Genomic DNA, 14,193 nt, shown 5'->3' with positions numbered 1-14,193 from the left:
TTGGTTCCAGAAGCGCGAACACTGGTGCGTCGAAGCTGCCCTGGCCGAAGCTCGACATCGACCACTGCCAAATCAGTGGTGCAACCTATCCGTTAGTTGATTAGTTGTTTTAATATCCAGAAGTCGCTCGCATTGCAGTGACTGCTGGCGTCGATGTCGTAAACAAGTTCAAAAACGTATTTGCACGGCACTGGTATTCCTAAACAGGTGCTTTCAGGCAATGGAGAGCAATTTGACTTGTCGCGTTTCTGTGTTTTTCATCAGAATATGCCATTAGACATATCACGTCAAGGCCGAGGCATACATAGGCTAACGGCTAGGTGGAGCTCTTAATGTCCCGAGCTCTTGATGTCCCGAAGGATGCGCACTATAATTTCTCTACACCTCAGAAATGTTGCACCGCAAGCCGTAAACCTGAGAACAGTTGGACAGAAAGATCATGCTGTCAGTTAGAGACATACTTCTGTCGTCGTCAAGTGCCCCCTGACCGCGCCCTATATGTAAATGCGATTTAAATTGGTAGATTGGTTTTTGAGGAAAGGAAATGGCGCAGTATCTGTCTCACATATCTCGGCGGACACCTGAACCGCGCCGCATGGGAAGGGATGAAGGTAGGAGTGAAAGAAGAAACAGAGGAAAAATGCGGTTTCCCAATCATTCATTTCGCGTACTTCACAGGACAGGAACCGCCTTCCTGGATCGCACACCTCTATTGATCATTGGCGTTTTCGCAGTGCCTTAGGTAACATTCTATAACTGGAAATGTAACAAAGCTTCTAAGTCATTTCAGCTAATAATGCATAACAAAGAAACATTCATGCTTGTAATTCTTGTTCTTGTAATGGTTCTTGTAACCATTCTCCTCTTTATTTTCCTTGTCCTCGTGGGTAATTCAAGTAAATAAATAAATAAAGCAACATCTTTACCGCCTTCTGAATTTCTAGCGAAGTGCGCGGCTCCTGCATCACTGACACATCGAGGCGCAAAATGTGGCGGCGTTCTCCGGGCTGAAAGGAATGGTAACTTACGACTGAAAGCGGGCGGAAGTCCGAAACGTGGTTAGAGACCGGTGAATAAAAAACGCAGCCCTGAGCGATCGTCACAAGCAGATTTCCTTGGAGATAACCATCATCAGCCTGACAACACCCCTTTAAGGCAAAGGTCTCTCGCATTTTTCTGCAATTAACCCCGACCGTTGCCAGCTGCAGCCACCCTATCCCCGTAAATTTCTTAATCTCATCCGACCATCTAACTTTCTCCCGGCCCCTGCAACGCTTGCCTTCTCTTGGAACGCACTCTGTTAATCTTAAGGACCAGCGGTTATCTTGCCTTCACATTACCTGCCCTGGCCAACCCGATTTACTCCTGTTGATATCGACTAGGAAGTCATTAATCCGCGTTTTGTTTCCTCACCCACTCCGCCCGCTTCCGATCTCTTAACGTTACACCTATCATTTTTCTTTCCATAGCTCGCTGCGTTGTCCTTAACTTAAGCTGAACCCTCTTTGTTAACCTCCTCATTTCTGCCCCACAGGTGAGTACCGGTAAGATACAGCTGTTGTAGACTTTTCTCTTGTGGGATATTGGCAAACTGCCATTCACGATTTGAGAGAACCTGGCATAGGCGCTCCGCCTCATTCTTATCCTTCTAGTCATTTCCCTCGCATGATCCGCATCAGCGGTTGCCACCTGCCTTAAGTAGTCATATTCCCTTACTACTTTCTGCACCTCGCTAGCAAATGTGAACTGCTGTGTCCTTGCCAGCCTGTTAAACATTCTTTTGGTTTTCTGCATGTTAATTTCTAGACCCACCGTTCTGCTCGGCGTGCCTATCTCACTGATAATTCTTGCACTTCATCTCCTGAGTGACTTGACGACGGAATGTCATCAACGGACCGAAAATTGCCTAGGTATTCTCCATTAACTCTAGTCCCCAAATGTTCAGAACCTAAGCCTCGGAACACCTTGAAACAGGCGGTGAATAGCATCGGCGAGATAGTGTCTCCCTGCCTGTCACCCTTCCTTATTTGAATTTCATTGCTGACTTTATGAAGGACTAAGGCAGCTCTGGAGTGGTTGTACTATAGATATCCTCCAGTATTTTCATATGAACTTCTACCGCACCCTGATTCGGCAATGCGTGCATGAGTCCAGAGGTTTTCACTGACTCAAATGCTTTCTCGTAATCAATGACGGCTATTTGATAGGTGTTCATTATCTTTGCGCATTTCTCTATCACTTGATTAATAGTGTTAATATGGTCTGTTGTCGAGTATCCTGATCGAGTAGCCTGATCATTTGGTTGATTGAATTACAAGGTTCTCTTGACTTTAAGGTTCCCGTGACCTTGTACTCAACGGGCAGTACGCTGATCGGTCTGTAATTTTTCAAGTCCTTGACGTGTCCTTTCTTATCAGTTAAGCAAATATTATCGTTGTTCTAAGCTTCTGGTACGCTAGAAGTCATAAGGAATCGCGTATGCAGGTTGTCTACTTTTTCAAGCACAATATCCCTTCCGTCCTTTAAGAGATGTGCTGTTACCTGATCCTCACCAGCTGCTTTTCCCTTTCGCATTGCTCCTAAGGCTTTCTTTGCGTCCTCTTTCTTTACTGGCGGGGTGTCCTATTGCTGTGCGCTACTGCCTTTCTCATTAACATTCTCCTTACATTGGATACTGTATAGATTTGTGTAGAATTCTTCGGCTACTTTAACTACCTCATCCATATTGCTAATGGCACTGGCCTCTTTGTCTCTCAGTGCATATAGCTGATTTCTACTTATGCCTAGTTTAATATTCATCGCTTTTAGGCTACCTCCGTTCTTTAGAGCATCCTCGGTTCTCTACATTATCCCCCTTATGTCGGCTACTTCGCTCTTATTGAATAACTTTGACAGCTCTCCCAGTTCTGTTCTGTTCTGTCTGCACACTTGGGCGTTTCTTAATCAGGTCTTTCGTGTCCTGAGATATCTTGCCGATACCCTGTCGATCCATCGTACCGCCGACTTCTACGGCGCAGTCAGTAATGATGGTTGCGAGATTATCGTTCATTATTTGAGTATTAAGATCGCCTTCCTCAGTTAGAGCCGAAGAGATGTTCTGCAGTAATATCCAGAATTCCACCACTTTCCTCCTTACCGCTAACTGGTTAATGAGCTTCCGCTTTGCGAATTTCTTCCGGTCCCTCTTCAAGTTCTTACGTTTCGCCTTCGTCGTGTGGAAGAAAACGGCGTGGCTGCAGCGGAACGCCGACTAGCCCCGAAAGGCACGTTGGGTCAACGCCTGGATTACCCACGGAAGCCGCGTCCGTCTGCGCCTTCTCTATTTTTAGATGCCGGTCAGATCGTGCGCCGAACAATGAGAGCTCGCGGGACGCCGCGCTTCGCACCGTTGCCGCAGTGCGGCGCCACCAGCTGACACTATCGCCGGCCAAGCCCTGGATGACCGGCCCAGCACCCGCGCTGCACGCTTGCTGTGCAGGTTACTGAATCGGTTGAATTCCCACGCTACGTTTTGGTTTATCGAATACAAAAACTTTGCATTACTCTTATATGTCGCAAGCAGGCGGATTTTACGACTGGGTTTAAACTGGCTCATTCACTAGCTCTGCCGTTGTTTTCACTTCACTTCACTTCACTTCACTTTATTACCTTAAAGGCCCCCAGGATTGGGGGTATTACTTAAGGGGTGGGTTACATTGAAAAATCAGATTGAATAAACAAAGAAAAAACGTAAAATACAAATATTATTCGCTGTTAAAGGTAGCAGTTAAACAGTTCGCAAATGTTGATGGGCAGGTGATTGCGGCGATGTCGTGTGGCAGGCTGTTCCAGTCCTTGGCTGAGCGTGGAAAGAATGAGGATGCAAATGTAGTTGTACGCATACATGGCCGGGCTACTTGAAGGGGATGACCAATGCGGAGGGAAATGCGTGCCGGCGGATCGATGTAGGGAGGACGACGAAGTGAGCTGAAATAAAATTTGTGAAACAAGCACATACTAGTAATACGACGCCTACAAGCCAGGGATGTTAAGCCTGCCTCTGCTTTTAGTGCTGATATACTGACATTATATGAATAGCACGAATGTATGAATCTTGTGGCTCGATTTTGCACTGATTCTAGGGAATTTATTAGATAATTTTGGTTAGGGCTCCAAATACCAGAGGCGTATTCTAATTTCGAACGAACAAGTGATTTGTAGGCAATCAATTTTAGGTTCTGTGGCGCATGACGTAGATGTCGTTTTAAGAATCCAAGGCTTCTGTTAGCGGATGATATGATTTTAGTGACATGCGCGTTCCAGGTTAGAACATTGGACAATGTTACTGCGAGGTATTTGTAAGTCTGAGCTAATTCTACCGTGACGTGCGAGATTTTGTAGGAGAAGAGGACAGGATTACGTTTTCGGTGAAATGACACGAGTTTGCATTTATTGGGGTTTAGTTCCATGAGCCAGTTGTTACACCAGTCCTGTACGCTGATTAAGTCATTCTGGAGGGCGAACTGATCAGAGGCGTTGTTGATAGTGCGATAGATGACACAGTCATCGGCAAAAATACGGACGTTACAAGAGACATGCGTTGGAAGGTCATTAGTGTATATTAAAGATAATAGCGGACCAAGGACTGATCCTTGCGGGACACCTGATGTTACAGGAACAGAGCTAGAGGCTTGATTATTAACGTTAACAAACTGGGTGCGGTTAGCCAGGAATTCGCTTATACACTGTAATATGTTAGGTAAGCGTTTGTGGGGTACTTTGTCAAATGCTTTCGCGAAGTCCAGGAATATTGCGTCAGTTTGTAGGTTACAGTCAAGGTTCACATGCAGGTCATGGATGAAAATAGCCAACTCGAGATCCCTGCTGAGCGGAGCTCGAGATCAGCAGGGATTTCGTGAAAGGAAACTCCTGGGTCTTTCTTCCTGGTACTTGACGTACACATAGGCACACAGCAGTAACGCGCATGATGAAAGCTGATCATCGGGAGAACCAAGGTGTAAAAGCAGGCGTTCAGCTGTCGCCGTAAACAAGGCGCGAACGCGAAGCCTTGGGCGAACCACGCTAACGTGCAGTGCGGTGGGACGGCAGCCGAGTCGCCGAGTAGTGTCAGCTGCCAGCGCCACGAGCGGCGAAAGCAGGAGAATGGGTGAGGGCGACAGGAGAGGGCTAGCGGCGTCAGGCGCAGCCTTTCTGCCGGGCATCAAAAAAATAGAGGAGGCGGATTACCCACGGAAGCCGCGTCCGTCTGCCAGGATGAAGTTTTGAGCGAGCGTCTCCCCTACACCGCGTGCGAACGCACGTTCGAACGCATGAAATGCGCGGGAACGCCGCTCGTGGGCATTCCAGCGTCTGCGCGATGTGGATGGCATCTTTCTCCTTCTCCCAACACGTGACTGTAGCGTGATCCCTCAGGAGAGTGTGTGTGTGATTGGTGCCACAGTGAACTTCCTTCCTCGGCAGGCCCGGCCCCCATCTAGGGAACCTAGGGAAAGAGAAGACTAAAAACTCGGCAGCGAGTACAGCCGAGGGCTCTCATCTCCAGGTCTCATCATGTGCTCTCCTCATGCAGCGTTTCAGAATTGAGCGTCTTGTCATCGAGCTCCTTACTTTGTACATAATGTAAATTAGCTGTATAAAGTTTTTCTCTCCTTGTCTTTCTCACATCCTCGTCTCCGACCTCCCTCATTCCCTCTCCGGCCGACCATGCTACCTGATCTTTAACAAAGTCTAGACTAATTCTAGACCTTACAATTCCGTGGTGGCTACAACACACCTTTCAGAGCATCTCTACATTATTCACGACACCAGGGTGAGCGCATAGTACGAAGTCGCAAAGCACAAAGACACAACAATGGAGAGACAGGTGGTAGTAGCCGCGCGCTGGCTCAGCAGTTAGGGCCCTCGGCTACTGAGGCGGAGTTCCTGGGTTCCCGAAGGAGGCGAAACGCAAAAGGCGCCAGTATCGTAAGGATCCCCAGGTGGTCGAAGTCATTCCGGAGCCCCCCACTTGGGCCCCTCTTCTTTCACTGCCTCCTTTATCCCTCCCGTATGGCGCGATTCGTGGGGCGTGGTGGGGAAAATATTTTAATGAAATTGTTTAGGAGGTAGTAGCAGTGCTTGGAGCTCTCAGTCCGGAACCTCACTGGCGTAGGCTGCTGTCCGGGCTCTTTCAATGAGTTCCTTTTGACTCGTTTCGTCCAAGCTGGTCAGAACTGCCACCCACGCCTCCTGCGTTGGCCGGTTATTCACAGTGACCGCGTGATATCGTTGGCAGATGCCATATGGTGCAGGTGTCCACTGAGATTTGCGGCAGTGCGCCATTTCCTTTCCTCAAAAAATAATTTCCAGTTTCAGAGTTGGCGCGAAGCCAGCACCTTCGCATGGCCTATAGTAGGATACAACTTAAAAAAAAACAACAACAAAAAACAGCAGTTGCTAGCACTGGGGCGCGTTCCGCGGAATCTTGTACTACTCCGTTGCCCAATCGGAACAGTAAACGAAATCAGCTTTTTAATATTTGGCCATAACAAACAATCCTCACATCAAAATTGTAGAGCTCATATTTTTTTGTTGTGCTAAGCTTCTTGTTTTGGTAACAAGACACGTTTAAGCAGTGGACTACTTTTTCGTCGTGGAGGAATTCTGTGCGCAGAGGCTGAATGTGGCGGAGCATCACTGCAGACGTAAGTTGTATCCGACTACAGATAAGATGACCAAATGAGAGCGCCGCTGGCGTCACTCACGTGCCACCTTTAGTTGCGATGATGCTATGTTTGACAATGAAGCTTTCGCATGCCGCCGCGCTCAACATCGCGGCAGACATCTTCGCAAAAGATATACACCTGCCAAGCATGAAAGCACTGAAGGCAAGAAAGAAAATGAAAGCTCTCGAGTCTTTTTTTTACGTACGAAGCCCAGCGTAGTGCGCCTTCGTTTAAGTGCTGTGCGCTATTTGAGCAAAAAAAAAAAAAAAAAGTAGCATCAGCCAAGCTCGCGTGAAAGCGGCTATAAGTGATATATCTCTGCATTTTTCAGGCCAAATTCAACACCTATGCAAGCGTCGAGTTTACTATGCCAGCATTAAATCGTAAGTTTGCTTTTGTTCATATTAAGCGTTAATTGCCGGTCCGACCCAATACACCTCTGTAACCTTGCTAAGCGCCAATGCATGCCGCCATGTGTCGATTTAAAGGCAGTATTGCAATTGACGCCTACATCTCCGCGTCCCTCATAGCCTGGGCTGCTTTGGGACGTTAAACCCCAATAAACCTAAAACCAAGCCTACATCTGCTTCTATCCATGCCCGCGAATTTGTGTTCATTCCGCTATGAACTATTAACCCACGCCCGTTGCGTGTGCAAACAGACGCGTGCGGTTGAGGTGTACCGCGACGACTTTTGCGGGCGTTACATATTGGGAGAGTAAAATTACGAGGAACTTTAGCGGCTAAAGTGGTGAAAGGCGAAAGCCGGAGTGCTGCATTCTGCTGCGCGATTGTTCACTTCACATTCTGTTGGTGCATGAATTAACTGCCAATTAATGACGCTTTAGCTTCGCCTTTAGATGTGGAACGCGACAGCCTGTTGTAGCGCTGCCAGGCGGTCCACGGAACGCCACCACCCGTTCGGCGCAATGCGTTGCCCTTTGAATGCAACGCTTTTTGAGGAAAGGTTGCACGCCGTACTCGTCGGTAAATTGGTTTTTGAGGAAAGCAAATGTATCAGTGTGTCATATCTCGGTGGTCACTTAAACCTCGCCGTAACGGGAAGGGAGGAAGATGGGAGTGAACGAAGACACCGTATTCACTAAACGCACCTTTGTTCAATCCAAGCCATCGAGCTGGCATGGCGCAGTGGTAGCGTGCTCGTCTCGCACTCCGTAGACCGGGGTTCGATTCCCGAGCTCGGCCAATTTCCTACTCGGTTTTATTTATTTATCTGGTCTGACTAGGAAGGTTAATTAGGCTAATTGGTTAAGTAAGTCCCACTAACTTGGAGAATCACTATACAATCCCTGTAATTGGTTGCATGGTTAGTAGCCAAAGTACAATTGGCCCCGTTTGAAATTCGCGCACTGTGACGTCACGACCGTTTCGACCAATTGAAAAGCGTGACATTTTCTGTCGACAACTTCTGCTTACAACGATGAGGCATTAAAGGCTTCCGCCTTAATACAATACATGAAGAAAAAAGGTAATAAAAAACAAATGCTGAAGCAAACACTGCGACAAAGGTGCCACGTCTGCCAAAAAGGTTTCAGTTTGGATACAAACTCATCGTGGCTTTAATGGATGCAGAGGCATCGGGAAGTTTGTTCTAGTGATGCTTGGAAAGGAAAAGTTATGAACGATGAAGGTAACGTCAGCGAATATAGTTACACTTTGTAGTTGTGGTTAAATGTGATAAGCAAGGGCGACACATAACGACGACTGTCAATGTGATACAGGTGGAGACATATTTATTTATCCTTATTCATTACGGTACTGCAAATCACCGGTGGGCACTGTTTTAGGGGGATGTCACATAAAATAAAAAAGCGAACAGTGGTTAAATGAGCAAAGGATCATTCGAACTAAAGCATAAAAACACAAAAAGAGCAACAAACAGTAGAGAATCAAGTTCCGAGACAAGCAAAAAATCTTTTTTACAGAGGAAAAAGCAAAAGAAGAATACAGTGTAGAATGCATTATAAAGTTAGAGTTTATGACCATGCACTACCGCAAAGATATCGCCTCTACGCATCGCTAAATTCCTCATCACTTGTAGACACCATGGTCTGAGGCAGTTTGTTCCAATCGTTAATGCTGTGAGGAAGGAAAAATGACTGGTATAATTATGTTTGGCACATGACTTCTCACAATTTTCTGTTATAGCCTTGTCTTTGTTACATGAAATTAGGTGGTTTTGAGAAAACGTAGCTGTTGATGGCCATACGATTCCGGTCAATTTGATTTAATAGGGAACATCTAGCTACTGTACAAAGGACTGCAAGTGTGTCCGTGGTAACGCTAGTGCTAACCTGATACTAGTTCATTACAAATCGTTCTCCACTACTTTGGATTGTTTTCAACCTATTGCCGAGGTTTACAGAGTCAGAGTCCCAGACCCCGGCTGCATATTCTACGATAGGGCGCACATTGAGAAAGTACCGCCTGTTCCGTATTTATCTGTCCGTGTCAGAAAAAATTCTCCTGTGCAAACTACTGGACTATATGGGCTAAAACGATGACCACAAGGTAGCTTATGATAGTCTTCGTCTTTCGATAAGTAATTTAACATCTAAACTTGCCTGAATTTTCTGGGATCGGCGAAAAACTGCATTCGACTGCGGCAGAACTTATCGTCCAGGCTGGCAAAGAAGACAGTTTGACAGGCTGCGCCATCTGGCGAGCGGTGAGGCAACCGATGTCACGGCTTGGGGCGGGAATGGCTTCGAAGGTGCGTGTCGCCAGCTCGTTGAGATTATTACGATCTTGCGCAGCAGCGTGGTTCCCTGGGGCACAGCACGAACACAAACCACTGGGCTAAAACGAAGCTCCCGTAACGTCCGGACCGAACCATCGAAAACAGACGGCACCGAAAACAAGATGGAAAACAGAAGTTACCAGCTCCCGTTTATTAGTGTCTTGAATGTTATTGTAAACATTGTTCTGTGTTATTTTTAGAAAGAAGAATGATATCTCTTTCCGATCGTATTAATTTCAAGGAGCAGACGACACGCACATTCGAAGAAACCACGCGAGGTGCATTTCGCCCCAATCCGTGACATCGGTTGCCTCACCGCTCGCCAGATGACGCAGCCTGTCAAACTGGTTTCTTTGCTCGCCTGGACGATTGGATTGGATTGGAGCAAACTTTATTTGTGCCTGCAATTGGGCGCTCGCACGCCCCGACGAGGGCCTACGTCGTCTACGAGGCTGCCGTTACTCGGCGCGGGTCTCCGCTCGCCGTTGCCGGCTCGCTGGGTCCCTGCCTTTCGAGCGCCCCGAGGACCTGCTGGACGGCCCATAGCTGTTGGTCATGGTCGTTGCTCTTCGCGGCTGCCTCCAGCCGCGGCGGGATTGTTCCTGATCTTGCTTCGTTTGGATTTCTGATGCAGTGCCACAAGATGTGCGTGTGATCTGCCGGCTCCCTCCGGCAGACTCTACACGTATCGGTCGGGTAGGTCTCGGGGTACATGCGATGCATCAGACCCGGGCTCGGTAGCGATCCGGTCTGGAGCTGTCTCAGTAGTACCGCCTCCGCTCGACTCAGCCTCGGGTGCGGGGGTGGGAGAGTCCTGCGAGCCAGGCGGTAGGCCTTCGTGATTTCGCTGTAGTCGGTCATGCGGTCCTTGGCTCCGAACCACGTCGGACGGTGTGTTGCCGGGGCGCGGTTGGTTAGCGCTCGCGCCACTGCGTGTGCATCCGGCAACGTGATCCCCGAGGTCAGCAAAATCAGGATCCTAGGCATGGTCATCGAAAAGCACGGAAGAAACGGCGAAACCATCGCCCGTCTCACGGCAAAAGCGGCCAACGCTATGCGACTCCTCAAAAGAGTCACTTCCCGGAAGGCTGGCATGAGAGAGGAGAGCCTAATCAGGCTCGTCCAATCCTTCGTCATCAGCCGCCTGGACGAAAAGTTCTGCCGCAGTCGAATGCAGTTTTTCGCCAATTTCAGAAAATGCAGACAAGTTTTGATGTTAAATTACCGAAAGACGAATACTATCATAAGCTACGTTGTAGTCGGCGTTTGAGCCCATAATCCAGAAGTTTTCGCACGAGAATTTTTCGTAACAGGGACAGATAAATACGGAACACGCGGCACCTCTGACTTCTCGCGATGCTTTCCAGAAGTTTCTTCTAAAGAAGGTGAGCACTCCGCTAGCTTTTAGCGTTACGTAATCAACGTGGCTATTCTAGGTTAAATTTATGAAAATATAACTCACAGGTATTTTGCTTCCACATTTCTGACCCCCTAACGAGTAATCGTTTCCTACTGAACCGTATATGAAAACACTGCAAAATTTTGGGTCATTTTTGACCTCGACCACATAGGTCTAGGGCTGCTTTCAAGGCAACGGTGTCTTCGTGAATGTTATCTCTATTACTCAGTCATCGGCAAATCTAATTCTAGAAGTCACGTCTAAGCCTATATCATTGCTATACACTAAAAATAGAAGTGGTCCCAGTACGGACCCCTGCTGGATGCCTGATGAGACCGCGACCGATTCGGATCCGTTAATCACTACTTCTTGGGTGCGAGTTGTGAGATAATGTTCAAGCCATTCATGAACACCATGTGGCAAGACATGGTAGGAAAGTTTCAAACTGATTAAAAATGGCGAACAGTATCAAAAGCCTTTCGGAAATCTAACATGATGCAGTCGATCTCTGTGCCGGAATCAAATGAAGAGATCGTGGGAAAATTCAATCAGTTGCGTCACGCAGCAGAGGCTGCCCCTGAAGCCACGCTGATAACGACTGAAGAAGTTGTTTTCTGTTAAGTGATGATAAATGCTGGAATATATTATATCTTCCAATGTCTTGCAGCATACGCTAGTTATTGAGATTGACCTGCAATTAGAAACCAGTCTCCGAAGGCCATTGTTATCTACCGTGATAGCGCTGGCTGTTTTCCAGTCTGAAGGTAGTTCCTTCGATGTTGATAACACAAAATTTTGCAACAGTAGGTGCACATGATTTTCACAGAAGGAATTTAATACCAACTGGACCAGTGGCAGAACCTGATTTTAACTCAGACAATAATTTCAATACACCATCGTAAGATACAGCTATATCGGGCATATTCAGCAAACAATATTCGACTGGTTGTATAGGAGCATTAGAGGTGGGTACGCTGAAAATGTACATGAAATGATGCTTGAAGCATCTCGCTTTCTCCATTTCATCAGGTACGTAATCGTAAAGCGCACAGTGAAGATTAGTTTTAAGTATCCAAGGGTTCATGAAGCCTTAGCTGTTACTTTATTAATGTGTGTCTACCAAGAAAGGTTTTCAGTGAGGTGAATGCCGAGATATTTGTATGTAGAGGCTGTTGTGACTCGGTGACTATTGAGCGAGTACGTGAAAGAGGAATTTGACAGCGTAAAGCTTAAAGTCATTAATTTAGGCTTAACAGTGTTAACTGTCATTAGCCACTTAGAACACCAGTTGCTTGTATGGTCGAGATCTTTCTGCAGAGCAAGATGATCGGCTGGATTAGAAATTTTACCTGAGATAATACAGTCGTTAGGAAACAACCGAATGTAAGAAATAATTTGGGTTGCCAGATCATTGATATATATTGGAAATATTACAGTGCCAGAACACTACCCTGGGGAACACCGGACGATACACAATGAGAGAGACGACAAGCAATTATTTATACAGCTGAATTGTTTGCGGAATGAAAGACGATCTCAAATATATGGTGATATAAGGAGTCAATATGTAACGCACAGAGTTTGGAAATTAAACTACAATGTGCTACCCGACAAAACGCCTTGGAAAAATGAATGAAAAAACAATCAGTCTCTTCCCCGCAGGGGTACCTTGAGATATCAGGTGTATGAGCCTGGCGATACCACGTACGCCAGCTCTCATGCCAAAGCTGTCATGCGCACCGTGGCAATGGGTTGTATGGTGAAGGGTAGAAACAATGAGCAATGACAGTCAAGGCCACGGTCAAGCCCCGGCTCACGAGTCCCTCAACTGTCTACCAGGTGGGGAGCGCTGGGACCTTGCTGTGTATAAGACGGTGAAGCACAGGCGACATACGAGGAACCGTCATTTAATTCATGTCGCATGGATAAGCCTTCTTCAAGAAAACCTGATCGGCCCCCGAAAAGGAGCCGAACCAAAGTTGTACCAACTGAACACTTTCCAAAGTTTCTTGTCTTACGTTCTCTCACAGAGGCCAAGCCTGTCAATGACCTGTCAGTCTTTCTGGTTCCAAATTCCCTGAAGGCACTGATAGGAACAAACTACAAAGCCAAAAAGCTAGGATCTGGTAATTTGCTGTTAGAAGTATCAGACAAAACCCAGTTCGGCAAGCTGCTCAATATAAAGACATGATAGACAGTATAAAGACATGCTCAGGTATCACCTCACCCAGGCCTCAACAGCTGCCAAGGAGTGACTTCTGAGTGAGTCCTCCTAAATGAAACAGAGCCAGATCTCCTTGAAGGCCTCCAGAGTCAAAGCGTAATTGCAGTTTGACGAATCACCATCAAGCGAAACAACTAGGAAATAAAAACGAAACATATTGTTCTCACATACAACTGCGGCACACTTCATGAATTCATCAATGCGGAATTCATCCGCTGTAAAGTCAACTCCTATGTTTCAAGCCTTCGTAGGTGCTTCAAGTGCCAACGGTGTGGCCATGGTAACCAGACATGCCGTGGATGACTGACCTCTGCAAAGTGCAAAGCACATAATCATGAAACAGAGAACTGCAATACAGCTGACTTCATTTCTGTGAATTATGAGGGAACCTTCCCGTACTCACCGTCTTGTGCAGCCTTCCAGGCATAAAAGGCAGTGATAAACCTCCAAATAACCGGGAACATAACATGTTGACAAGCGCCGAAAAACCACAGGATGCTCTTCACTGCTTCCTATGCTGACGCAGCCCGAATTGAATTGAATTGAATTTTTATTTCGGATTGTCAAAAAACCTGGAGCCCGGAGCTAAAGGCAAATAAATTCTGTCTGACGTGGCCCCGGGCCCCAAGCAAAAAAAGAAAAAAACATAAGTACAGATATAAGTTTACAGCAGCAACAGTGTGGGGCAATGTCTAAAAGGAAACATCAACGCAAAATGGGAAATGAATGCATCCACTGAAGCATGAGGCACGCAATGCATGAACCACTACACAGCGGACAAGGCCTTAAATATAACGTAACGAGCAAATAGGGAATAAGAAAACCGCGTTAAATACAAACAGTTGGAAGAAGGTAAAGTTTAATAACAATTTTAAATGAACGAGCAGTTTTGAAATCCTGAGACAAGGATTCTGTTCTTGAACCGTCCCGTTTCATCCCAGCTATTTCAGCGCTGTGTTCGTCCCTTTCTCCCCTTTACGGCAGTATTGTTTTCCCATTTTTTCTGTTGCTCCTTCGCTGAGGAGAACCTAGATTGTTTCATTGCTTTGAAAAAGCGCTTTTTTATTCCTAAGTGAGCGCAGTGCCCTATGACACCATGGCTTAGA

General features: G+C 46.7%; 1 protein-coding gene across 1 annotated transcript in view; it reads left to right on the top strand.

Annotated features, from left to right (window-relative positions):
• LOC149367243 (uncharacterized) overlaps positions 1 to 14,193 on the top strand; it is a 47,081-nt gene that overhangs the window by 14,673 nt on the left and 18,215 nt on the right. Inside the window, exon 5 of the mRNA XM_089573422.1 lies at positions 7,036 to 7,087. Within this exon, the coding sequence (XP_089429548.1) occupies positions 7,036 to 7,087 (52 nt within the window). The remainder of the gene's footprint in view (positions 1 to 7,035; positions 7,088 to 14,193) is intronic.

Source organism: Amblyomma mixtum, chromosome 1, assembly GCF_055824585.1.
Source record: "Amblyomma mixtum isolate Tamu chromosome 1, ASM5582458v1, whole genome shotgun sequence".
NCBI lineage: Eukaryota > Metazoa > Arthropoda > Arachnida > Ixodida > Ixodidae > Amblyomma > Amblyomma mixtum.
The sequence above is the reverse complement of the archived record's forward strand: the minus strand, read 5'-3'. Positions and strand labels throughout refer to the sequence as shown.